Source organism: Doryrhamphus excisus, chromosome 13, assembly GCF_030265055.1.
Source record: "Doryrhamphus excisus isolate RoL2022-K1 chromosome 13, RoL_Dexc_1.0, whole genome shotgun sequence".
Classification (NCBI taxonomy): domain Eukaryota; kingdom Metazoa; phylum Chordata; class Actinopteri; order Syngnathiformes; family Syngnathidae; genus Doryrhamphus; species Doryrhamphus excisus.
Window position 1 is genome coordinate 20326944 of NC_080478.1, and position 26770 is coordinate 20353713.

The window sequence follows — 26770 nt, forward strand, 5'->3', positions numbered from 1 at the left end:
TTGAACTTTATCCCACAATGCATTGCTGTTTGCAATCACAATGATGTTTGTGTTCTCACTAGAAGGTCCAGATTACAGATCATGTGACCCCCCCCCCCCTCAACTTCCTGCTTCTCACAGGGATCACTTCAACATACCAAACATAGCTAACATGCTAATCTGGACTTTGTAATATCTACTTGTACTACATTGTACTACTAACACTAGTATTATGATACTACCGTACTGGTAGTATCATAATAGTGTTAGTAGTACAATGTACTATTATACTACCAGTACACTTGGGGTTGCCAAATCCGGAAAAATAAACACGGGACCGTCATCAGTGACTTTCCGCAAAGTAGACATGGAGTATTTTTGTAGTTATGGCATAGAATACCTATTTACAATATTCTAAATACGAGTTTTAGTATTATTAGAGTCACCGAGACGTGAAATAATATATTTAATTTTGTATATTATCGCAATATAGATAAAAGAACGTCAATTTTTGTGGAACATTCCAATTATTTTACAATGGAAATATTGGAAGCTATAGCTTTATTGTGTGTTAAAAGAAAATAAAAAATAATTATTTATTTTTTTTCCTGTATATTAATCGTTAATATATCTTATCAGTACTTATCAGTCTTATCAGTACTCTTTTAAAATCTGATAAGATTTTAAAAGAGTATTTTATTGATACGACGCCTGTCAGTTGTCTTCTGCTGTGTGTCCACCAGAGGGCGCCAAAGGACGCTGAGATTTCTTCTTTAAAGTCCAACAACGTTGCAATCAGGACTGATTATTGGGCAATATCTGCTGTCATGTGACATAATTCATACATGGTTTTTTTTTTATTTGTTACGTGACCCTTCAAGGTGGCGTGGATGCGAGGAAATAAACTTTAAAATACATTTATTTTGACATAATGCCGCCATTGAAAACTGCCACTGCGCGCGCACGCGCACACGTGCAGGGCGGGGAGGGCCGGGCCCGCAGGTGAGGTCAGAGCGTGACAGAGGAGGCAGTGTCTGCGCGGCGTGTGCACGACATGTGCACGCCCTCAGGTGCCGCAGTCACAGTCTGTGTTTGTCAGTCGGCTTCCAGCAGCCTGCGCGCTTGGAAGAAACGAGGAGTTCGTCTTCCTCTTTTTCTTCTCCTCTTGGTTCCTCTTGCCGCGCCTCGGAGATGTTCAGTTGGGTCAAGCAGGAGCAGGGCGGCCGCAACAAGGAGGGCGAGATGTACCAGACGGTGACGGAGGGTCTGCAGAGCCTCTACAGCAAGAAGCTGCTCCCCTTGGAGGAGACCTACCTTTTCCATGACTTCCACTCTCCTGCCTTGGAGGCCGCGGACTTCCAGAGCAAGCCCATGGTGCTTCTTGTGGGACAGTACTCCACCGGGAAGACCACCTTCATCAGGTTAGTACGACGAGTTCTTGGGACCGGGGGCTAGTAGTCGTACTCCCAGACACCGTAGTTTGATCCCACATCAAAGTCTCACCCGTTTAAACGTCAACACAATCCGCGTTTTAAAGCAAAAACGTCAAATTGGGGTGTGTTCGAACAATACCGAAGTCTGATACGATTTGTTAGGAAGGTTAAAGTATCGATCCTGTTGCGTCGCGTTCTCTGCTCCGGTTGATGCACTTCCGCAAACAAATGCTGTATCAAGATGGAGATGTAGCAAGTGGACATACCGTCTACAAAGACACCTGACGTTTATTACGTACACGCCGAACGTAGCACTGAACTCCCACGATCGTGTTTACATCGAGTCTGTGTTTGAAATGTATAAGAGCAGAGCGAACGTAGCGAATTAGATATTTTCCAATGGGAGTTTGGTACACTGACATCAACGTCCATCTTCCTCTCATCAGCATTCGCAGCTGAGTTTCCCCTCCCCCCTCCCCTGAAAAAAAAAAATAACACGTGTCAGCTTTTGAAACAATGTCACGTGACCCCAGTGACTCCTTTTTGGACATTTTGATTTTTTTTTTTTTTTTTGCTCTTTGTAACCGTTTTGTGGTCTCACTCCCACTTCCTGTCTGTTCCACTACTTCCTGACGTGACCCCCCAAATGTCATGTGTGCACTTTCCACACTAAAGTGACGTGCACGTGCTTTCACCAAAGTAAGTGTGTGTTTGTGTGTAAATACTTTGGCGGCAAACCATCAGCAGATCCGACCAGGAAATATGAGCTGCATGTGTGTGGTGGCCCCACCCTTCTCCCAGGAATGCTATGATTCATGGGAACCCAAAAGAACATATCATGTGAGCGACTTAGTAGAGAGAGATCTCGCGATATCAAAACAAGACGGGATTTTTTTTTAATAAAAAACTGTTTTGCCGTAATAAATAAATAATCACAAATTTAAATGAATTCCATATGTTGCCATGTGCGTTCATGTTTATTTACCTTATATCTCGCCACTATACTGGCAGGAAGAGGGTTCAGCCTGTGCATGGTTTCACCTATATGTGAAATGATGCAGACTGCATGTGTAGGCCTACATCATGGAAACTATGTCGTCTTTTTTGAGTCGTTCATTTCAAAGAAAACATAGCCATGACTCATTCATTCATTCATTCATTTTCTACCGCATTTTCACCCTGGACTGGTGGCCAGCCAATCACAGGGCACATATAGACAAACAACCATTCACACTCACATTCATACCTATGGACAATTTGGAGTGGCTAATTAACCTAGCATGTTTTTTTGGAATGTGGGAGGAAACCGGAGTACCCGGAGAAAACCCACGCATGCACGGGGAGAACATGCAAACTCCACACAGAGGGTGGAATTGAACTTGGGTGTTCTAGCCGTGAGGCCTGCACGCTAATCACTCAGCCCGGTTGTTAACATTCATTTATTCATTTTCTACCGCTGATCCTCACTAAGGTTTCGGGTATGCTGGAGCCTATCCCAGCTGTCTTTTGGGGCGAGAGGCGGGGTACACCCTGGACTGGTGGCCAGCCAATCACAGGGCACATATAGACAAACAACCATTCACACTCACATTCATACCTATGGACAATTTGGAGTGGCTAATTAACCTAGCATGTTTTTGGAATGTGGGAGGAAACCGGAGTGCCCGGAGAAAACTCCACACAGAGATGGCCGAGGGCGGGATTGAACTCGAGTCTCCTAGCTGTAAGGTCTGCTCGCTAACCACTCGATCACCGTGCAGCTTAGCCATGACTCATGATAGGAAATTCCATATGAACTAAATGATTGACATCAATTTACCTTCTGGTGATGTTTGTCGTCGTTACATACCAAAACGGTATGTATTCATTTACCCCCAACCACCCCCCCCAACCCCCCCGGCCCTCTTCCATGCATGTGATTGGTCACACTTCCTCCGATCGCTTTATGAACATTCATTGCACACAAAGCCTCATTAGCATAATTTAACGTGAGAATACAACTTTGTAGCAACATTTATAGGTTAGAATAAAAACATAAAAGCTCCTCTTTAATACATTTGGAAAGTCAGCATTTCGAGAAATGCTGCAAACATTAGACAGTACGACCTGCCTGTGAGGAAATACATGTCACAAACGCCGATTCCACAACTGAACAGATTGAAAGATGGTATATGAATAGACATATTGCATATATTGTGATTATTTGGTCCCCCAAAATGTCGCTATCGATAGATAATAGCTATAATTTAGATTTGTTGTGATTATTATGTTGTGAAAAATACACATTAAAGTAATAACATGTCCAAAAGTAGTCTATACGGTATTGACACTGGTTTCCAGTGTGTTCCTGGAATCCTCCTCATGAGCAAGTAGGAGTGGAGCAAATGAGCGGACACAATGGCCGACACTTCAGACGCTGTTCTTTGTGATGTCCATGTCACAGCCAACCAAACAGGAAGTCACCCTTAGCCCCTATTTTCCTTCCTCCTCGCTTCAGTGCAAGAGGTCATGATAAAGGACGTCCACGTGCGCCTCGCGTCCCAAACAAACACAAACAGCGAGCGTGTCTTCAAGTGCTTCCTGTTATGCGAGCTGACTGGAGGTGGTGCTTTCAGGTACCTGCTGGAGCAGGAGTTCCCGGGGATGCGGATCGGACCCGAACCGACCACGGACGGCTTCATCGCGGTGATGTACGGCGAAACGGAGGGCATCGTCCCCGGCAACGCCCTGGTGGTCGACCCCAAGAAACCTTTCAGGAAGCTCAACGCCTTCGGAAACTCCTTCCTCAACAGGTAAACGCCACATGTCAATCACGGTCACGTGACATCACGGCTCCTGTAACCTTAACCCCGGCGTGGACATTCCAGTGTTAAATTTAGCTGAAACGTATAAACGTGTTTCCTGCGTCAGCAGCAAGGAAGCGGAAAGCTCTCGGACCCTCGAGGCCCACTTGTGTATGCAGGGCGTTCCTGCAGCCATCTTGTCACTGACAACCCCCCCACCCACACCCCCACCCCATAATGACTTATTGTTTCCAGGGGGAAGTCTTTGTGCGTCACACGCGTTTTTCTTTCCCTTTGCCAGCCGTCCACTCGCCACCTCAGGAGTTATGGTCGCATTGACGACCGAGTGAGGTGAGCGGGAGGTCGCGTTCGTGTCGAGACGCTATGCTAACGATGAACATGCTAACCTCAGTGGCTCAGAGGCCATACTGGTCGATAAGCTAGCTTCAGTGTTAAAGCTAATGTTACATATTGTTGCTTTAAGGCAGGGGTCTCAAACTCAATTTACTTGGGGGCCACTGGAGCTAGGGTCTGGGCGAGGCTGGGCCGCATCAGGTTTTCCAAAAAAAAAAAAAAAACATTTATTAAAAACAGAAAAATGAATAGCTTTGGTTCCGATTTTCACAATAAAAGCTCTGATAAAACATTCCACTGTTCTCAAATATCTTACTTTTTATTTTTCTACACAAAATAAGATCAAGAATAAAGAAAATCAATCAATCAGTAATAAATAAATATAATAATAATAATAATAATAAAAACTTAAGAAACCACATATAGTTGGTGGGTAGACAAATGATTTTTTTCATATTAAAATGACCAAAGCATTATTAGAGCCCTGTAGACATGACAAAACACGACTATAGTCACATTTATACTCTTTTTATTTACAACATATTGCGCAACTGCAGGGTCTTGAGACACATGCTAACTCGCAAACTAGAGAGCTAGCCACCTAAACGGTAGCCTTCAAGTAATTTCCTTTCAACTTTAAATCGCCAAAAACTTACCACTTCCACACGGATAGGGAGGATAACTATTAACAGTTATTTAACCTTTAACATGAACATGAATCAAACGTAATAATAATTTTTTCTGGGTACATGATACTATACAGCATCCATATCAAACCCAAAAACTTACCACTTCCACACGGATAGGGAGGATAACTATTAACAGTTATTTAACCTTTAACATGAACATGAATCAAATAATAATTTTTTCTGGGTACATGATACCATACAGCATCCATATCAAACCCAAAAACTTACCACTTCCACACGGATAGGGAGGATAACTATTAACAGTTATTTAACCTTTAACATGAACATGAATCAAACGTAATAATAATTTTTTCTGGGTACATGATACCATACAGCATCCATATCAAACCCAAAAACTTACCACTTCCACACGGATAGGGAGGATAACTATTAACAGTTATTTAACCTTTAACATGAACATGAATCAAACGTAATAATAATTTTTTCTGGGTACATGATACCATACAGCATCCATATCAAACCCAAAAACTTACCACTTCCACACAGATATGGAGGATAACTATTAACAGTTATTTAACCTTTAACATGAACATGAATCAAACGTAATAATAATTTTTTCTGGGTACATGATACCATACAGCATCCATATCAAACCCAAAAACTTACCACTTCCACACGGATAGGGAGGATAACTAGTCACAGTTATTTAACCTTTAACATTAACATGAATCAAACGCAATAATTTTTTTTTCTGGGTACATTATACCATACAGCATCCATATCAAACCCAAAAACTTACCACTTCCACACGTATAGGGAGGATAACTATTAACAGTTATTTAACCTTTAACATGAACATGAATCAAACGTAATAATATTTTTTTCTGGGTACATGATACCATACAGCATCCATATCAAACCCAAAAACTTACCACTTCCACACGGATAGGGAGGATAACTATTAACAGTTATTTAACCTTTAACATGAACATGAATCAAACGTAATAATAATTTTTTCTGGGTACATGATACCATACAGCATCCATATCAAACCCAAAAACTTACCACTTCCACACGGATAGGGAGGATAACTATTAACAGTTATTTAACCTTTAACATGAACATGAATCAAACGTAATAATAATTTTTTCTGGGTACATGATACCATACAGCATCCATATCAAACCCAAAAACTTACCGCTTCCACACGGATAGGGAGGATAACTATTAACAGTTATTTAACCTTTAACATGAACATGAATCAAACGTAATAATAATTTTTTCTGGGTACATGATACCATACAGCATCCATATCAAACTAACATTAAACTTTCATATCAAGGCGGGGGGCCTCAAACTAGTGTCCGGCGGGCCACATTTGGCCCGCGGGCCGCGTGTTTGAGACCCCTACTTTAAGGTCATCCGGTTTGTTTGAAAGCAGTTAACGGCATCTACCCGGATGCCAAGATGCTAAACGTGTGTGTTTGTGTGTGTTCAGGTTCATCTGCTCTCAGATGCCCAATCAGGTTCTTCAGAGCATCAGCATTATCGACACGCCTGGTATCCTGTCAGGAGAGAAGCAACGCATCAGCAGAGGTGTGTGTGTGTGTATGTGTGTGTGTGTGTGTGTGTCCTTTGCTGCCCAACGTGATGACATAATCAGTTAAGGCCTCAGCAGGGCGGGTGGAGTCATAGGGGAGGGAGGATGTATTATTATTATAAGGGGAGGAGGGGGGGGGGGCAGGGGGCTTTGCCAACATCTGGAAACATTTAGGGGAGCTCAGCTGAATTTGGGCTGAAGATGCTCAACACACACACACACACACACACACACAGATAATTGCAAGCATCACAGCTGTGTAGTAAACATGGAGGTCAGCGTTGTCCTGTCCGGTAGAGGACGCCTCGCAACGTTGCTACCGTGTTGGACATCTGACTCCTGCTACAAGCCCCGCCTCCATGCCCTCTTTGGCAACATGGCTTGTTTCCATGGTGATGGCGAGTGAGCTTCATTAGTGCCGGACTGGGTGGAGTCAACATGTGTGACATTATTTGATTTTATTCTATTTGTTGGTTCGTATCATCAGACTCTAACCAAAACGGATGCTAACCAAAAATTTTTTTTCCTATAGGAAATAATGTAAACACAACCTTAACACAAAACATATTTTTATACAGTAATTTTTCTTGCATAAAACTATCAAAAACACATAAATACATCTAAATGATGAATGGAAGGGATGATGTGACTATTCCCAAAGACACAATGTGGCGGCGAGATCAACACCTTCTGTTTTGTCATGAGTTATCTCTTGAATTCAACCGTGTTTCTTGCCTCAATAACGGAACCAGAGGGAGTTGAGAGACTGGCAGCTTTTTGAGAAAGAAGGTGGATGTTGATCTCACTGCCACATGGTGTCTTTGTGTCTTTGGGAAACCTTCATTTATCCCTTTCATTCATCATTTATATGCATGTAAAACTATAGAAATATAAATAAAAAGTATATATCAATTGTAAAGAGTCAACTGCTCATGACATCATCAACAGGCGACATAGCGCTTACGGTTCCGGTTGTCATTTTTTTTTTAGCAAGCTAAGGATGCTAACAGGAGTCATTCATTCATTTTTTACTGCTTATCCTCACAAGGGTCGCAGGGGATGCTGGAGCCTATCCCAGCTGTCTTCTTGGGGCAAGAGGCAGCGTACACCCTGGACTGGTGGCCAGCCAATCACAGGGCACATATAGACAAACAACCATTCACACTCACATTCATACCTATGGACAATTTGGAGTGGCTAATTAACCTAGCATGTTTTTGGAATGTGGGAGGAAACCGGAGTACCCGGAGAAAACCCACGCATGCACGGGGAGAACGTGCAAACTCCACACAGAGATGGCCGAGAGTGGGATTGAACTCGGGTCTCCCAGCTGTGCAAACCACTTGTCCACCGTGCAGCCGCTTGGTCATACTTCATTCATTTTCTACCGCTTATCCTCACAAGGGTCGCAGGGGGTGCTGGAGCCTATCCCAGCTGTCTTCTTGGGGCGAGAGGCGGGGTCCACCCTGGACTGGTGGCCAGCCAATCCCAGGGCACATATAGACAAACAACCATTCACACTCACATTCATACCTATGGACAATTTGGAGTGGCCAATTAACCTACAAAACAAAACAAAACAAAATGGTGGAAGATGTTCTAGAAGATCATGACTGACTTTTCTTGCATCTTCATCATAATTTGCCATTTTGACCAAAGCTGATGAGTCTTAAGTTGAGGCATTACGGTAACAAGATTTCCCTTTTAACTCCTTCTAAGCAAAAGTTGATTTCTACCGGCTGGGTCCACCCTGGACTGGTGGCCAGCCAATCACAGGGCACATATAGACAAACAACCATTCACACTCACATTCACGCTAACAGGATGCTGTATATTAATAACACCACAAGACACACAACGTACGCCAAATGGAAAAAGTACGCAAACCGAGGCACAACTTAGTGTACGCTAACCAAGGTTCCAGGGTATTTTATTATTTGTCACGGACTGCCTTCCACCCAAACCTCATGCCCGGTGGCGAAAGAGGAAGCAGGATTGTTTGACTGTAGGCGTCGACCCTGAAAGAGGAAATAGAGCATGTGAGGAGACACCCAGCGTCTTGGAATAGACACACACACACACGCACACACACACACACACACACACACACACACACACGCACACACAAACTGGCAGCAGGTGAAGTTGACACCATCTTCATCATTAATGGATGGATTTGTAATTTGCAGTACTGTGTAGTAAAGTCATTATGGAAGACAAGTTATGATTTAATAATGGACTGTACTATCTTTGTATGAATGGACTGTACTATCTTTGTATGAATGGACTCTACTATCTTTGTATGACTGGACTGTACTATCTTTGTATGACTGGACTGTACTATCTTTGTATGAATGGACTCTACTATCTTTGTATGAATGGACTGTACTATCTTTGTATGAATGGACTGTACTATCTTTGTATGAATGGACTGTACTATCTTTGTATGAATGGACTCTACTATCTTTGTATGAATGGACTGTACTATCTTTGTATGACTGGACTGTACTATCTTTGTATGAATGGACTCTACTATCTTTGTATGACTGGACTGTACTATCTTTGTGTGAATGGACTCTACTATCTTTGTATGACTGGACTGTACTATCTTTGTATGACTGGACTGTACTATCTTTGTATGACTGGACTGTACTATTTTTGTATGAGTGGACTGTACTATGTTTGTATGAATGGACTGTACTATCTTTGTATGAATGGACTGTACTATCTTTGTATGAATGGACTCTACTATCTTTGTATGACTGGACTGTACTATCTTTGTATGACTGGACTGTACTATCTTTGTGTGAATGGACTGTACTATCTTTGTATGACTGGACTGTACTATCTTTGTATGAATGGACTGTACTATCTTTGTGTGAATGGACTCTACTATCTTTGTATGACTGGACTGTACTATCTTTGTATGACTGGACTGTACTATCTTTGTGTGAATGGACTGTACTATCTTTGTATGAATGGACTGTACTATCTTTGTATGAATGGACTGTACTATCTTTGTATGACTGGACTGTACTATCTTTGTGTGAATGGACTCTACTATCTTTGTATGAGTGGACTGTACTATCTTTGTATGACTGGACTGTACTATCTTTGTATGAATGGACTGTACTATCTTTGTATGACTGGACTGTACTATCTTTGTATGAATGGACTGTACTATCTTTGTATGACTGGACTGTACTATCTTTGTGTGAATGGACTGTACTATCTTTGTATGAATGGACTGTACTATCTTTGTATGACTGGACTGTACTATCTTTGTGTGAATGGACTGTACTATCTTTGTATGAATGGACTGTACTATCTTTGTATGAATGGACTGTACTATCTTTGTATGAATGGACTGTACTATCTTTGTATGACTGGACTGTACTATCTTTGTATGAATGGACTGTACTATCTTTGTGTGAATGGACTGTACTATCTTTGTATGATGTCAAGGGGATGTCATGTTGTCTTTGGGGTTGTTTGTGGTTGCCATGGTGACAAGAAGGCGTCCCACCCGCTAGGTTATGACTTCGCCGAGGTCCTGCGTTGGTTCGGCGAGCGGGTGGACCGCATCATCCTGTTGTTCGATGCCCACAAGCTGGATATCTCTGACGAGTTCTCAGAGGCCATCAAAGCCTTCAAAGGCCAAGACGACAAGATCCGAGTGGTCCTCAACAAAGCCGACCAGGTGAGCTCAGCCCCGCCCACCGACCCGCCCATCCGCCGTCCCTCGGCTTTCCCTCACCTTGTCCGCCCCGCCTCCAGGTGGACACGCAGCAGCTGATGAGGGTGTACGGCGCTCTCATGTGGTCCCTGGGGAAGGTCATCAACACGCCTGAAGTTGTCCGGGTCTATCTGGGGTCCTTCTGGGCCAAACCGCTGCAGAACACGGAGAACAGGTAAGGGTGGAGTCCCGCCCCATCGCCGCCATCATCGCCACCATCATCGCCATCAATCGCTGCCTCTCGCCTCAGGCGTCTCTTTGAGGCGGAGTCTCGAGATCTCTTCCGAGACATCCAGAGTCTTCCGAGGAATGCGGCGCTCCGGAAACTCAACGACCTCATCAAGAGGGCGCGGCTGGCCAAGGTGAGACGTTAACAATGATGGCGGAATCTTCTGGCTGTCTTCCCATGCCGCCGACTCCGCCGCCGCAGGTCCACGCTTACATCATCAGCTACCTGAAGAAGGAGATGCCGTCGCTGTTCGGGCGCGAGAAGAAGAAGGAGGAGCTGATCATGAGGCTGCCAGAGATTTACACCATCCTGCAGCGGGAGCACCACATCAGCCCGGGAGACTTCCCCAACGTCTCCAAGATGCAGGTGAGCCGGTGGGCGGGCTCCGAGGTGACAAGGGAGCGTGATTGACAGCTGGATCTTCTCCTCAGGACATGCTGCAGCACTACGACTTCAGCAAGTTCCCGTCTCTGAAGATGAAGCTGGTGGAGTCGGTGGACAAGATGCTGGCCAACAAGATCTCCGTCTTGATGTCCATGATCCGCGACGAGGAGTCCAAGCAGCCGCCCGCCATGGTCTCCGGCGGCGCCTTCGAGGGCTCGCAAGACGGGCCGTTTGGTCAGGGCTACGGCGAGGGCGTCAGCGCCGGGGCCGACGCCGACGACTGGATCGTGAGCCGAGACAAGCACCGCTACGACGAGATCTTCTACACTCTGATGCCCGTCAACGGCAAGATCAGCGGCGTCAACGCCAAGAAGGAGATGATGAACTCGCGGCTGCCCAACACGGTCCTGGGAAAGATCTGGAAGCTGGCCGACTGCGACCACGACGGCATGCTGGACGACGAGGAGTTTGCGCTGGCTCAGCACCTCATCAAGGTCAAACTTGAAGGTTACGAGCTGCCCGCCGACCTCCCACTCCACCTTGTGCCCCCCGCCCACCGCAAAGACCCCACGGCGGACGCCATGTACAACCACAGCGAGGACTAGGACCCCCGCTCGGGTCGCGTTGAGTTCTTATGTATGGCTGCATTGCAACGTCACGTGCCTTTGCGCTTTTATTGGGAAAGAGCCCGGCATACAACTTCCTGTTTGAAGTGCCTTATTTTGAAACTCCAAAGCATCTCAAAACACTGGGAGCAGAAGTCGGGGGTTAATCTGCTGTGACCTTTGACCTCCTTTGGGAAAAAGTGACAGAAGTCGAGGTCATAGGTCGACCTGCTTCCTGTTCCTGTCTATCATTTCAAAATAAAGTCAGTTTATAACACTTTTTCTTCTTCTTCATCAAACATACGCTTGCCTCAAGGTTTATCGATGTTCGCTTTTACACCTGAACTCTGACCTGAACTGGTCAGGTGGTGCGTCAGGTGCTGGTGCTGTAAAACCTGCTCAAAGGTCTCACACACACACACACACCACTTGGACGGACCGCTGCGTGAAGACCAGGTTCGATAACTCTTCAATCTTTTTCTTGCATCTGGACCGTGGTTCCATTGTTCCGTTGTCGTGGTTCTGCTGTTTGTTGTCCGATAAAACTGCTGAATGACTCAGCACTTTTGAGTCCATTAGCGTTCTCCGTGGATCCGCTTCTTCTGAGATGTTTAGACAGCAGTGCAGCAGAGTCCAAGTCCAGGACTCAGCAGGTGTCTTCAGCCTTCAAATGGACGCGTCTGCAGGTCACAGCTGTGCTAACATTGTGGACCACAGGGACCTACCTTCTCCACAGGGATGTGCTCTAGTCCCACTAGCGGTCCCAGTCCTTGTTGTCCTAGTCACTGTAGATGGTCTTGGCAGGATTTTAATATCCTTAGTTGTCCTGGTCCTAGTTCTTCTACTCTAGTGCTGATTGCCAAAGTGTAGCCGTGCTAGTCCTAGTTTTCTCAGACCTACTTGTCCTGGTCCTAGTTGTCCTAGTCCAGTTGTGCTAGTTCCGGTTGTCCTAGTCATCGCAGATGTCCTAGTCCTTTTGGCCAGGTTTTTGTAGTCCTAATTGTCCTAGACAAGTGCTGACTGTCCTGGTCCTAGCTGTGCTAGTTTTAGTTGTCCTGGTCCTAGTTGTCTTAGTCTAGTGCTGATTCTCCTGGTCCTAGTTGTGCTAGTTCTAGGTGTCCCAGTCCTAGTTGTCCTAGTCATCAAAGGTGTCCTAATCTTGTTGGCCTGTTTTTTGTAGTCCTACTTCTCTATAGTCTAGTGCTGATTGTACTGGTCCTATTTATGCTAGTTTTACTTGTCCTGGTCCTAGTTGTCTTAGTCTAGTGCTGATTGTACTGGTCCTAGTTATGCTAGTTCTAGTTGTCCTGGTCCTGGTTGTCTTAGTCTAGTGATGATTGTACTGGTCCTAGTTGTGCTAGTTCTAATTGTCCTGGTCCTAGCTGTCTTAGTCTAGTGCTGATTGTACTGGTCCTAGTTGTGCTAGTTTTACTTGTCCTGGTCCTAGTTGTCTTAGTCTAGTGCTGATTGTCCTGGTCCTAGTTGTGCTAGTTCTAGTTGTCCTGGTCCTAGTTGTCTTAGTCTAGTGCTGATTGTCCTGGTCCTAGTTGTGCTAGTTCTAGTTGTCCTGGTCCTAGTTGTCTTAGTCTAGTGCTGATTGTACTGGTCCTAGTTGTGCTAGTTCTAGTTGTCCTGGTCCTAGTTGTCTTAGTCTAGTGGTGATTGTACTGGTCCTAGTTGTGCTAGTTTTACTTGTCCTGGTCCTAGTTGTCTTAGTCTAGTGCTGATTGTACTGGTCCTAGTTATGCTAGTTTCACTTGTCCTGGTCCTAGTTGTCTTAGTCTAGTGCTGATTGTACTGGTCCTAGTTATGCTAGTTGTAGTTGTCCTGGTCCTAGTTGTCTTAGTCTAGTGCTGATTGTACTGGTCCTAGTTATGCTAGTTCTAGTTGTCCTGGTCCTAGTTGTCTTAGTCTAGTGCTGATTGTACTGGTCCTAGTTGTGTCAGTTTTACTTGTCCTGGTCTTAGTTGTGCTACTTTAGTGTTGATTGTCCAAGTCTAGATGTCCCAGACCTAGTTGTCCTAGTCATTGAGATGAACTAGTCTCGTTGGCCTGGTTTTTGTAGTCCTAGTTATAGTAGTCAATTGCTAATCATCCTGGTCCTAGTTGTTCTAGTCCAGTCCTGACTGTCCTGGTCCTAGTTGTTCTAGTCTTAGTTGTCCTGGTCCTAGGTCCGGGTCAGCTGACCCATGGAAGGTTCTTCTCTGCCAGAACCGATCCAGGACACAAAGTAACTTTGCTAGCTATGCTCTGACTTCCTGGTATCAAACGTCATGACATGTCTTCATGTCTTCTATGGACACACTCTAGTCAAATCCAGCAGACATTTCAAGTCTGAATGTTAAGGTTGTAAAAGTGAACCAGAATGACCTTGGGCCTCACTGACCCCCCCAGTCAGCCAAGATGGACGGAGACGAGGACGGCGCCGGGCGCGTCCGAGAACTTCAAGAGCAGAGGATGGCGGTCCAGAAGAAAACCTTCACCAAATGGATGAACAGCGTCTTCTCCAAGAACGGGGTGAGGATGTGTTTGGGTTCCTTTAGCATTTTTAGCTCAGATGTCAAATGTGACTGCCAAATAAGCTAGCTAGCTAGTATGCTAGTATGTGTTGTTTCTGGTTGCTGTTTGCTTTTTCCTTTGATTTGTTTACTGTCAGCAATTGTCTTCTTTTAGCTCACAAAGTGGACTTTAAACTATAAAGCCAAAGCTTTATTTCTTTATGCCCTCTTAGCTAGTTTGGACTCATTGTTCTTTCAGTATTTTATGTCCTGTTAGCATCTCCGGGATGCATAAAAGCACAATAAAATGAACCGTAAAATACATTTTTATTACCCAAAGTGTCCTGTATATTGATTGTGTTGCATATTTAATAGATACATGTTCAAATATTGATTAAAAATACATTAAAGCCTGTTGTTTTCCTAAAATGTATCATTAACATGCTAAGTGCCAACTTGCTACTAGCATCAGTATTTCACTTATTTGCTAATTTTATGCTACAAAGTCACTCCTGTTACTTTTAGTTCAGGAGCCCATCATTCACAATCCTAGTGCTAATTATACTGGTCCTAGTTATGCTAGTTCTAGTTGTTCTGGTCCTAGTTGTCTTAGTCTAGTGCTGATTGTACTGGTCCTAGTTATGCTAGTTCTAGTTGTCCTGGTCCTAGTTGTCTTAGTCTAGTGCTGATTGTCCTGGTCCTAGTTATGCTAGTTCTAGTTGTCCTGGTCCTAGTTATGCTAGTTCTAGTTGTCCTGGTCCTAGTTGTCTTAGTCTAGTGCTGATTGTCCTGGTCCTAGTTGTCTTAGTCTAGTGCTGATTGTACTGGTCCTAGTTATGCTAGTTCTACTTGTCCTGGTCCTAGTTGTCTTAGTCTAGTGCTGATTGTACTGGTCCTAGTTATGCTAGTTCTAGTTGTCCTGGTCCTAGTTGTCTTAGTCTAGTGCTGATTGTACTGGTCCTAGTTATGCTAGTTTTACTTGTCCTGGTCCTAGTTGTCTTAGTCTAGTGCTGATTGTACTGGTCCTAGTTATGCTAGTTTTACTTGTCCTGGTCCTAGTTGTCTTAGTCTAGTGCTGATTGTACTGGTCCTAGTTATGCTAGTTCTAGTTGTCCTGGTCCTAGTTGTCTTAGTCTAGTGCTGATTGTACTGGTCCTAGTTATGCTAGTTCTAGTTGTCCTGGTCCTAGTTGTCTTAGTCTAGTGCTGATTGTACTGGTCCTAGTTATGCTAGTTCTAGTTGTCCTGGTCCTAGTTGTCTTAGTCTAGTGCTGATTGTACTGGTCCTAGTTATGCTAGTTCTACTTGCCTTGGTCCTAGTTGTCTTAGTCTAGTGCTGATTGTACTGGTCCTAGTTATGCTAGTTCTAGTTGTTCTGGTCCTAGTTGTCTTAGTCTAGTGCTGATTGTACTGGTCCTAGTTATGCTAGTTCTAGTTGTCCTGGTCCTAGTTGTCTTAGTCTAGTGCTGATTGTACTGGTCCTAGTTATGCTAGTTCTAGTTGTCTTAGTCTAGTGCTGATTGTACTGGTCCTAGTTATGCTAGTTCTACTTGTCCTGGTCCTAGTTGTCTTAGTCTAGTGCTGATTGTACTGGTCCTAGTTATGCTAGTTCTAGCTGTCCTGGTCCTAGTTGTCTTAGTCTAGTGCTGATTGTACTGGTCCTAGTTATGCTAATTCTACTTGTCCTGGTCCTAGTTGTCTTAGTCTAGTGCTGATTGTACTGGTCCTAGTTATGCTAGTTCTAGCTGTCCTGGTCCTAGTTGTCTTAGTCTAGTGCTGATTGTACTGGTCCTAGTTATGCTAGTTCTAGTTGTCCTGGTCCTAGTTGTCTTAGTCTAGTGCTGATTGTACTGGTCCTAGTTATGCTAGTTCTAGTTGTTCTGGTCCTAGTTGTCTTAGTCTAGTGCTGATTGTACTGGTCCTAGTTATGCTAGTTCTAGTTGTCCTGGTCCTAGTTGTCTTAGTCTAGTGCTGATTGTACTGGTCCTAGTTATGCTAGTTCTAGTTGTTCTGGTCCTAGTTGTCTTAGTCTAGTGCTGATTGTACTGGTCCTAGTTATGCTAGTTCTAGTTGTCCTGGTCCTAGTTGTCTTAGTCTAGTGCTGATTGTACTGGTCCTAGTTATGCTAGTTGTACTTGTCCTGGTCCTAGTTGTCTTAGTCTAGTGCTGATTGTACTGGTCCTAGTTATGCTAGTTCTAGTTGTCCTGGTCCTGGTTGTCTTAGTCTAGTGCTGATTGTACTGGTCTTAGTTTTGCTAGTTCTAGTTGTCCTGGTCCTAGTTGTCTTAGTCTAGTGCTGATTGTACTGGTCCTTGTTATGCTAGTTCTAGTTGTCCTGGTCCTAGTTGTCTTAGTCTAGTGCTGATTGTACTGGTCCTAGTTATGCTAGTTCTAGTTGTCCTGGTCCTAGTTGTCTTAGTCTAGTGCTGATTGTACTGGTCCTAGTTATGCTAGTTCTAGTTGTCCTGGTCCTAGTTGTCTTAGTCTAGTGCTGATTGTACTGGTCCTAGTTGTGCTAGTTCTACTTGTCCTGGTCCTAGTTGTCTTAGTCTAGTGCTGATTGTACTGGTCCTAGTTATGCTAGTTCTAGTTGTCCTGGTCCTAGTTGTCTTAGTCTAGTGCTGATTGTACTGGTCCTAGTTATGCTAGTTCTAGTTGTCCTGGTCCTAGTTGTCTTAGTCTAGTGCTGATTGTACTGGTCCTAGTTATGCTAGTTCTAGTTGTCCTGGTCCTGGACAACTAGCCAACTTGCTATTAGCATCAGTATTTCACTTATTTGCTAATTCTATGCTAATTCTATGCTAATTCTATGCTAATTCTATGCTACAAAGTCACTCCTGTTACTTATGTGAAACAGGAACTAATATTTCTTTCCCTTTTCTGTGCATCATAACACGAGAAAACAAGTTAATATGAGCTAGCTACCAATGCAAGTCATTGGGACACGCCTATTTTGACTAACGTTACATGATAACATGTACTATTTGCAGTATCTTGTTGTATTTTCACGAGTTAAAACACAACCGAAACTTCTTTCCTAGGCGCGTTGACATACAAACTTATGCTATTTCCTTCAACAACAACAGCAGCAACAACACTTGGCTGTGTCTTCCAGCACGTGTGTGCTCCAGTCATCGGGTAAAAAAAAAATGCTGACGGAAAATCTTGTTGAGTCTTTGTAGCGAAATTGAGAGCAAGGTGTCCACTTAGCGAGGCATCGCGTTAGTCCGCCAGATAAAACAAATTTTTCATGCTAGCTGCTACAACGGGGGGGGGCAGACTGTATATTTTACGTAACAGTCCACCTGGTATTATTGTATCTGTAAAATGGTCATGCAATCTGCTATTATTATTTATTATTTTATATTTATATTTAAATATTTTAAAAATAATAAAATATTATAATAATTACAATAAAATTAAAATAATAATTATTATATTAATATTATGTAAAATATGCAAATATAACAATAATATTATATATAATTAATATAATAATTAGCATTAATATAATAATTATAATAATCATAATAGTTCTAATAATTATTATAATAATCTAATAATCTAATAATAATAATAATAATAATTATTATTATTATATGCTTGTGTCCCTTTTTTCAGGAGCACTTTGTAAACAACAGACCATGTCAAAAAACGAAATTGATACAACCATCAAAAGGTTGTCTCAGGCCATGATGCCAGGTTGTATGTTGAGTTTAAATTAAATACTTTGGAAAGATTGGGCGGGCCGTATTCAAACACTTGGCGGGCCGGATGTGGCCCCCGGGCCGTAGTTTGCCCACCCCTGTGCTACAATAATAATAATATCAATGTAGCTTGGTTAATATACAAGTCAGTTATGTCAATGGAACACTGTTTATTTTGCGAGGGCTTTAGCGTCAGTGTAGGAATTTCCCATGACGTCAGTTGTTAGGTAGCTCATATTAACTCATTTTGGGCCAAATTCCAAAAAGAGTGCAGTTCCCCTTTCCATGAGTCTTCTTCAAATTTATACAAAAATGAAACCAACTTCCCTGAGATGGACCAATACATCCTGATGTGTAGTATCATATTTGGAGGTGGAAAAAGACATATTTATATTTATATTGATTTATATTTTGAGAGCATTCCAACAAGCCAACGGTACTGATTTGGTGGAACAAACAAAGGAAGAGGTTGCGTCATGAAATGTCGAAGCACTTGAAGGTCTTGGTCTCTATTTTAGCGCTGAGTTCCTTTAGGAGTAAATATGTGAAGTAAGCAGTAAACTATTTAAAGTGAGCACTTTTAGGAAGTTATGTAACGCTGGAGGGAAGCAGCAGGCCTCTCGCAGATGATGGAGGTGAAATTTCTTCACTGTGAACTTCCTGACGGAGTCCTCTGGAAACATTCCACGTGTTGTTGTTCTAGTCCCAGAAGGAAACGTCAAATTGTTAGCATCCTGGCGATGCTAATTTTCTAACTTAGCATCAAATGCTAGCCCGTTTGAGGTCACAATGCTCGCTCCCGTAGGAGAATATGGAGCTGACAGACGTTTACACGGAGCTCAAAACCGGTGTGGTTCTGATCCGGCTGCTTGAGCTCATCGCCACGGCGACGCTGCCGCCGCCCAGCCGCCGTAAACTGAGGGTCCACTTCCTGGAGAACAACAGCATCGCCATCAACTTCCTGAAGACTAAGGTGACTTCCTGTTGTGACCGCTGTCACTGAGGACAAAGCGTGTAGTGCCACCGTGTGGTAGCTTTTATTACTACAGCGTCTTTTTACGATGTTTTTGTTAGATTCGAGTGGATTTGATTGGTCCCGAGAACGTGGTGGACGGGGACCGCACGCTGATCCTGGGTCTGCTCTGGATCATCATCCTCAGGTTTCAGATCGGATGCATCAACCTGGACGAGGTCCTCAAACACCAACCTACAAGCGTTCTTTCCTTTCCTCTCTCCTTGGCTCACCTCCTTTTCTTCCCGTAGGTGGGGGGCGGAGCCAGCAGCATCCAACGCTCGGCAAAGGAGGCCCTGCTGATCTGGTGTCAGCGGAAGACATCAGGTTACGCTAACGTTGATGTCAAGGACTTCACTTCCAGCTGGAAAGACGGACTGGCCTTCAACGCCCTCATCCACGCCCACAGGTCACACACACACACACACGCACACACACACACACACACACACACACTAACATGATTGCCCCATCCACCCTCCCAGGCCCGACCTGTTTGATTACAACCGTCTCCATGGCGATGATGCCCGGGGTAACCTGCACCACGCCTTCAGCGTGGCCGAGCGAGCGCTAGGCATCATGCAGCTCCTGGAGGTGGATGACATCATGGCGCACCCGGACGAGAAGTCCATCATGACCTACGTGTCTCTGTACTACCACTACTTCTCCAAGGTCAAGCAGGAGCAGACCGTCCAGAAGAGGCTCGCTAAGGTCGGAACGTGTCATCAAAGACACACTTTTAATCTAGTAATTAGGTCTATTTAGATTAGATTAATCTGGACTGTTTAGTCCGGTGGATGTTAATGGACCGGTTGGCTTTTTCTGTGATTTTCTGCCGTCTAGCGGCGAAGACGAGAACTACACCCTCTTTGCAATACTGACCTCTCGTGGCCGTTGTGTCTGATCACTGTGACGTCATGTAATCCAGTTGTTAGTGTGGATTAAAGCGGGATTACACGGGCAGGTGGAAGTGCAGCACACAGAAGAAGAACCAGTGAGGACGTGAGTCTTTTTGGTCGCGTTTCTATAGCAACCATCTCCTTGTGGGCGGGGCTTAGACATGAAGTTGATGAGGTGGTTAACAGAGGATGGCTCGTGATGTCAGCACCAGTGAGGTGAAGACCTGGGGGGGTGGGGTGGCAGGTATGTCGGTGGGGGGCAGCCTCAGTGGATTGTGGGTAAAGAGGAAGTACAGAAGAGAGTGTTCCACATGGAACCTCCACAAGGTGTGTGTGTGTGTGTGTGTGTGTGTGCTCATTTTGTGGACATCTGAGCTTTAAGAATGGAACATCTCTTTAGATGGTGGGCTTGCTGATGGAGCTGGACGCCATGAAGGTCCACTATGAGAAGATGGTGTCTGATCTCCTGCAGTGGATCCAGATGATGGTAAGAAGACAATATCTCTGTAAGCAATGAAAGTCATTGAGCTTTCGGGTGCCTTCAGGTGCTGCGCCTAAACAACAGAACCTTTCCAAACTCAGTGAGGGAGCTGCAGGTGCTCATGGCAGCATTCAAGACCTACAGGATGCTGGAGAAACCTCCCAAGTATCAGGTGAGATGATGAACTTCATGTGTGGGGGGAAAAAAAACAACCCCTGAGAGTGTTTGTTTGCTCCTCAGGAACGTGGGGCCATCGAAGCCCACTTGTTCAGTCTGAAGACTCAACTGGCCGCCAACAACCAAAGAGCCTACACGCCCCCAGAAGGTACGCCAAAACCATCTGACGTAACCATGTTCTTCTGACAACCTCAGGCAGAAGTACTGTTTGTCTTTATTGTTTTCGTAATGCTGTACCTCGTGGTGAGCACTAGGGGGCAGTGTTGGTGTGTTTTGTGGATTGATACTTCCAGAAAATATTGTAAATATAAGACGACTACGGGATGCGTACTGTCACGGGGGTGCTGGAGCCTATCCCAGCTGTCTTCTTGGGGCGAGAGGCGGGGTACACCCTGGACTGGTGGCCAGCCAATCACAGGGCACATATAGACAAACAACCATTCACACTCACATTCATACCTATGGACAATTTGGAGTGGCTAATTAACCTAGCATGTTTTTGGAATGTGGGAGGAAACCGGAGTACCCGGAGAAAACCCACGAATGCAAACTCCACACAGAGATGGCCGAGGGTGGAATCAAACTCGGGTCTCCACTTGACCAACGTGCAACCCCAAATAATTTCATTCATTCATTTTCTACCGCTTTTTCCTCACGAGGGTCGCGAGGGTGCTGGAGCCTATCCCAGCTGTCTTCGGGCGAGAGGCGGGGTCCACCCTGGACCGGTGGCCAGCCAATCCCAGGGCACATATAGACAAACAACCATTCACACTCACATTCATACCTATGGACAATTTGGAGTGGCTAATTAACCTAGCATGTTTTTGGAATGTGGGAGGAAACCGGAGTACCCGGAGAAAACCCACGCATGCACGGGGAGAACATGCTAACTCCACACAGAGATGGTCGAGGGTGGAATCGAACTCCGGTCTCTTAGCTGTGAGGCCTGTGTGCTAACCACTCGCATCCGTGCAGCCCCAAATAAATTCATATTGCATTTTATTCCTTATCCATGGCGATATGATATTTATATCATATTAAAAGTCACCAGCCAATGCTAATGCTAACGCTAGCTGCTAGCCCTGTGCCATATGGACATCAGCAGGGGTACAAAGCTAAGCTAACACTGCGTGATGCTTTGTGAAGGTAAAACCCTCAGTGACATTGAGAGAGCTTGGAGTCTTTTGGAGAAAGCAGAACATGAGCGAGAACAAGCCCTGCAGGAGGCCCTCCTGCGCTTGGAGAACCTGGAGCAACTTGCCCAAAAGTTCGAGAGAAAGGTAATCAAACAGAAGAAATTCCGATAAAGGCTCCGCTTTGGTGTCCAGCAAGTTCAAGTAGGCCGCTTCTCCTCAGGCCGCTCTGAGGGAAGGCTATCTGGAGGACACGTTGCGCCTGATCCGCAGGCAGGACTTCAGAGGTCTGAGCACGTTGGAGGAGGCCCAGGCGGCCAGGAGGCGTCTGGAGGCGCTCGCCACCGATGCTCAGGCCAGAGAGCCTCGTTTCTCCGCTCTACGAAACATGGCGGACACCATCAGGAGGGAAAATTACCACAGCAAGGAGCGCATCATCAGGAGGTGCAGACGCTCCCTTGGAGACACAAATTTCCATGCATGTTAAACCAACACTGTTTGACAGGGAGGAGAACATCAGTGGACGATGGAAGGAGCTGCTGCAGCAGCTGCAGGAGCAGAGGGGGCTGCTGGGAAATGTAGTGTCCACTCTCAGCATCCTGAGAGACATCCACATCGTCTCCCAAGAGCTGAAAGATCTACACGTATGTGCTCCACACACGTCTTTTAGCATGAACTTAGTATGAACTTCATGCTTTGTGCAGACCCAGGCCACCTCCTCCGAGCTGGGTAGGCAGCTGACCGAGGTGGAGGCGCTCCTCCAGCAGCACGACCTCCTGCAAGCTCAAATCTCCGCACACGGCGACACGATCGCCGTCATCAGCAGCGCTGCCCTCAAAGTACCCGCTTCAAAATCTGAGACGTTGGGGGGGTCCTGGCGGGGGGGTCCGGTGAGATGCTCACTGATTGATTCTTTCAGGGAAAGTCCAGAGATGATCAGCAGATCCAGAGCAGAGTGAGAGCTCTGGACACACAATATAAATCTTTGATCTCACACAGCAGCAGCAGGTGCTTTTTCATTCACAAGATATCAACAAACTTTACATGTCTTCTTACTTCCTGTATGGCTTGTTTACTTCCTGTTTGGGATGATCTACTTTTCTACTTCCTGTCTATGCTTGACCTGTGTGGGATGCTCTATTTCCCGCGCTGATTCCCGACTCTCAGGAGAATCCAGCTGGAGGCTCAGCTCAGACTCTTTGAGTTCTTCCATGACTGCGAGGAGATGGAGGCGTGGCTTTACGAGCGCTGGCTGCAGCTGCAGGCGGCGTCGCTGGGCCGAGACCTGAACCACGTGCAGTTGGCCCAACACAAGCACAAGGTGCACGTCTAAGCCCCCCCCCCCCCCACCACACACACACAATGTAGGATCCAATAAGCTGACACTTCCTGATTCACTGCAGGCGCTGGAGGTGGATCTCCAAGCCCAGGAGTCCGTGTATCAAGGTCTTCTGAGTCGAGGTCCTGATCTGACCAACAAGCAGAATTCATCAAACCAGCGGACCATCCAAAAGTGGGTGAGAACCTTGAAGAAACTCTGGACACACCTGAGTGCCGAGACCATCGCACGCCACCAGAGACTGCAAGCGGCCGCCGCCATTAAACAGGTCAGCAGTCGAGACGCCAATCACGGAACCAGCGACTGAAGCGTCCATGTTGAGCGCTTCCGTTTGTGGGTTCAGTACTTCGCAGACGTGGAAGAGGCGAACTCCTGGCTGAGTGACAAGAAGCCGCTTTTGACCAGTGAGGACCACGGAAAGGATGAGTCCAGCTCGGCGGCGTTGCTACAGCGCCACCTACGCTTGGACAAAGAAATGGCGTCCTACGGCGTGGAAATGAAGCGACTGTCAGAGCACGCGAGGAACGCAGCACAGCTGACGGCGTTCACGGTGAGTTCTATCACCGTGACATGTGCAGACCCTCTCAGATGTTTTGATGTCTTTGTAGGCAGAACCTCAGACGGGTCACATGATCCAATACAGCGATTCATCTGATGATGAAGATGGTCCAAATGTCATCAAAAGTGGTTCTGTTAGCGAGGGAATCAAGGCCAAGGTCCGCTTCAGATACAGTCGAGGTACCTCAGCCTGACACACGGTCCACCATCTTCACAGAACTAGTCCAGTTCTAAGTGTTCTCTGGTTCTTGTTCTTCCAGGTGAGTTTCCATTGGATCGCAATGAGACAGTGACCATCATCAGAACCGACCCGGATGACGACAGAGTCTGGGTCAGAGATGCTCGAGGACACCAGCAGCCGGTCCCCAAGACCTACCTGACTATGCTGCCAGTACTGGTCCGATCAGACGCAGAAGAATGTTCAGCAGAACTTCATGAACTTCACATCCTTCTTTCTTTAGGCTCCTCCCACCTCGCCAGCCCCCGCCAAAGGCATCACAGACAACCAGAGCAGGAATCTGAGCCGTCCAAGGCGAAGCCGCTCGATGCACCGCGGCACATCTGAGATCCAAACAACATGGCTGCCGGACCCTCAGTACCAGAAAGACACTGTGGAGCAGACGCAGGCCCGGCTGGACCAGGACTACAAGACTCTGTGCCATCTGGTCCAGGTGAGCAAGGCACCACGGCAGATCCTTTTTACTTCTCATTTGTGCTTTCAGTCCAAGTTGAAGGTTCTGGAGGAGGCGTTGCTCCTGCATCGCTTCTACAACAGCTGCCAGGAGTTTGAGTCCTGGATGGAGGACAAGGAGAACGTGCTCAACACCTTCCACACGCACGCTGCCCACATGGACGTTCTGCAGGCCAAATACGAGGTCAGCGTTTGAGCTCTACGTGAACTTTTATAGCACGCACACATCTTCATCATCACAATAGTTACCATAAGAACTTTCCAGAACTTTGTGACGGAGCTGATGAGTGGGCGTGGCCAGCTGGATGAAATCAACAAAATGTCGCAGCAGTTGGTCAAGAGCCGACATAGCAAACACAGAGAGGTCCAAGTCCGCCAGGCCAGCATTTCCAGCAGGTACCGCTTAGACGTGCTAGACTGGAGGAGGACTAGACTAAATTGATGGAGGACCAGACTAGATGATTAAACTAGACTGGAGGAGGACTAGACTAAATTGATGGAGGACCAGACTAGATGATTAAACTAGACTGGAGGAGGACTAGACTAAATTGATGGAGGACCAGACCAGATGATTGAACTAGACTGGAGGAGGACTAGACTAAATTGATGGAGGACCAGACTAGATGATTAAACTAGACTGGAGGAGGACTAGACTAAATTGATGGAGGACCAGACTAGATGATTCATCTAGACTGGAGGAGGACTAGACTAAATTGATGGAGGACCAGACTGGATGATTAAACTAGACTGGAGGAGGACTAGACTAAATTGATGGAGGACCAGACTAGATGATTAAACTAGACTGGAGGAGGACTAGACTAAATTGATGGAGCACCAGACTAGATGATTCATCTAAACTGGAGGAGAACTAGACTAAATTGATGGAGGACCAGACCAGATGATTAAACTAGACTGGAGGAGGACTAGACTAAATTGATGGAGGACCAGACTAGATGATTAAACTAGACTGGAGGAGGACTAGACTAAATTGATGGAGGACCAGACTAGATGATTCATCTAAACTGGAGGAGGACTAGACTAAATTGATGGAGGACCAGACTAGATGATTAAACTAGACTGGAGGAGGACTAGACTAAATTGATGGAGGACCAGACTAGATGATTCATCTAGACTGGAGGAGGACTAGACTAAATTGATGGAGGACCAGACTACATGATTAAACTAGACCGGAGGAGGACTAGACTAAATTGATGGAGGACCAGACTAGATGATTAAACTAGACTGGAGGAGGACTAGACTAAATTGATGGAGGACCAGACTAGATGATTCATCCAGACCGGAGGAGGACTAGACTAAATTGATGGAGGACCAGACTAGATGATTAAACTAGACCGGAGGGGGACTAGACTAAATTGATGGAGGACCAGACTAGATGATTAAACTAGACTGGAGGAGAACTAGACTAAATTGATGGAGGACCAGACTAGATGATTAAACTAGACTGGAGGAGGACTAGACTAAATTGATGGAGGACCAGACCAGATGATTAAACTAGACTGGAGGAGGACTAGACTAAATTGATGGAGGACCAGACTAGATGATTCATCCAGACCGGAGGAGGACCAGACTAGATGATTAAACTAGACTGGAGGAGGACTAGACTAAATTGATGGAGGACCAGACTAGATGATTAAACTAGACTGGAGGAGAACTAGACTAAATTGATGGAGGACCAGACTAGATGATTAAACTAGACTGGAGGAGGACTAGACTAAATTGATGGAGGACCAGACTAGATGATTCATCGAGACTGGAGAAGGACTAGACTAAATTGATGGAGGACCAGACTAGATGATTCATCTAGACTGGAGAAGGACTAGACTAAATTGATGGAGGACCAGACTAGATGATTAAACTAGACTGGAGGAGGACTAGACTAAATTGATGGAGGACCAGACCAGATGATTAAACTAGACCGGAGGAGGACTAGACTAGATGATTCATTTAGACTGGAGGAGGACTAGACTAAATTGATGGAGGACCAGACCAGATGATTAAACTAGACCAGAGGAGGACTAGACTAAATTGATGGAGGACCAGACTAGATGATTCATTTAGACTGGAGGAGGACTAGACTAAATTGATGGAGGACCAGACCAGATGATTAAACTAGACCGGAGGAGGACTAGACTAGATGATTAAACCAGGCATTGAGCATGCACGTGACCTCAGGTGGGATCGGATCCAGCGTCGGAAGGACGAGAAGGCACGTGAGTTGCTGAGCACAGCCGACGTGCACTCCTTCCTCCAGAGCTGCCAGGAGGCCAGGATGCAGCTGCAGGCCCAGCTGGAGCAGCTGGATGGCGCCAACGTACATGTGGGCGGCGGCTTGTTCATGCTGAGGGCCGACCAGCAGAACCAGGCCGATGTGGTCCGAGACATCAAGACGCTGGAGGGCAAGATTGCGTACCTGAAGGGCGTGGCCAAGATGTAGGAGTCAGATCGTATGTGAGGATTCCTGATGGTGGGCTAACCATGTGGCGTTTATTGGCACTTCCTGTA

The 26770-nt window shown here is 45.6% G+C and overlaps 2 protein-coding genes across 6 annotated transcripts in view; both read left to right on the forward strand.

Annotated features, from left to right (window-relative positions):
- The first annotated feature begins 596 nt into the window (after window positions 1–596).
- Window positions 597–12042, forward strand: LOC131140777 (EH domain-containing protein 4-like). Its single transcript, XM_058091502.1, has 8 exons — window positions 597–1400; window positions 4028–4204; window positions 6698–6795; window positions 10333–10499; window positions 10577–10710; window positions 10786–10897; window positions 10966–11130; window positions 11196–12042. The coding sequence occupies exons 1-8, from the start codon at window positions 1171–1173 to the stop codon at window positions 11751–11753; spliced, it is 1641 nt and encodes a 546-aa protein (XP_057947485.1). The 5' UTR covers window positions 597–1170; the 3' UTR covers window positions 11754–12042.
- Window positions 12043–14156: 2114 nt separating this feature from the next.
- Window positions 14157–26770, forward strand: part of LOC131140667 (spectrin beta chain, non-erythrocytic 5-like) — a 29166-nt gene continuing 16552 nt past the window's right edge. For 3 of the 5 annotated variants that reach the window (XM_058091299.1, XM_058091300.1, XM_058091301.1), the window contains exons 1-22: window positions 14157–14270; window positions 18763–18930; window positions 19032–19148; window positions 19221–19378; window positions 19455–19680; window positions 20269–20355; window positions 20414–20521; window positions 20590–20674; window positions 21673–21806; window positions 21883–22103; window positions 22165–22303; window positions 22364–22498; window positions 22579–22667; window positions 22827–22980; window positions 23063–23266; window positions 23342–23548; window positions 23607–23736; window positions 23817–23953; window positions 24018–24227; window positions 24279–24431; window positions 24513–24643; window positions 26441–26698. In XM_058091299.1, the coding sequence (XP_057947282.1) occupies window positions 14157–14270; window positions 18763–18930; window positions 19032–19148; window positions 19221–19378; window positions 19455–19680; window positions 20269–20355; window positions 20414–20521; window positions 20590–20674; window positions 21673–21806; window positions 21883–22103; window positions 22165–22303; window positions 22364–22498; window positions 22579–22667; window positions 22827–22980; window positions 23063–23266; window positions 23342–23548; window positions 23607–23736; window positions 23817–23953; window positions 24018–24227; window positions 24279–24431; window positions 24513–24643; window positions 26441–26698 (3365 nt within the window). Of the gene's footprint in view, window positions 14271–18762; window positions 18931–19031; window positions 19149–19220; window positions 19379–19454; window positions 19681–19929; window positions 19972–20091; window positions 20196–20268; window positions 20356–20413; window positions 20522–20589; window positions 20675–21672; window positions 21807–21882; window positions 22104–22164; window positions 22304–22363; window positions 22499–22578; window positions 22668–22826; window positions 22981–23062; window positions 23267–23341; window positions 23549–23606; window positions 23737–23816; window positions 23954–24017; window positions 24228–24278; window positions 24432–24512; window positions 24644–26440; window positions 26699–26770 lie in introns of those variants that run through there. The other 2 variants (XM_058091304.1, XM_058091302.1) reach the window with 2 other exon arrangements.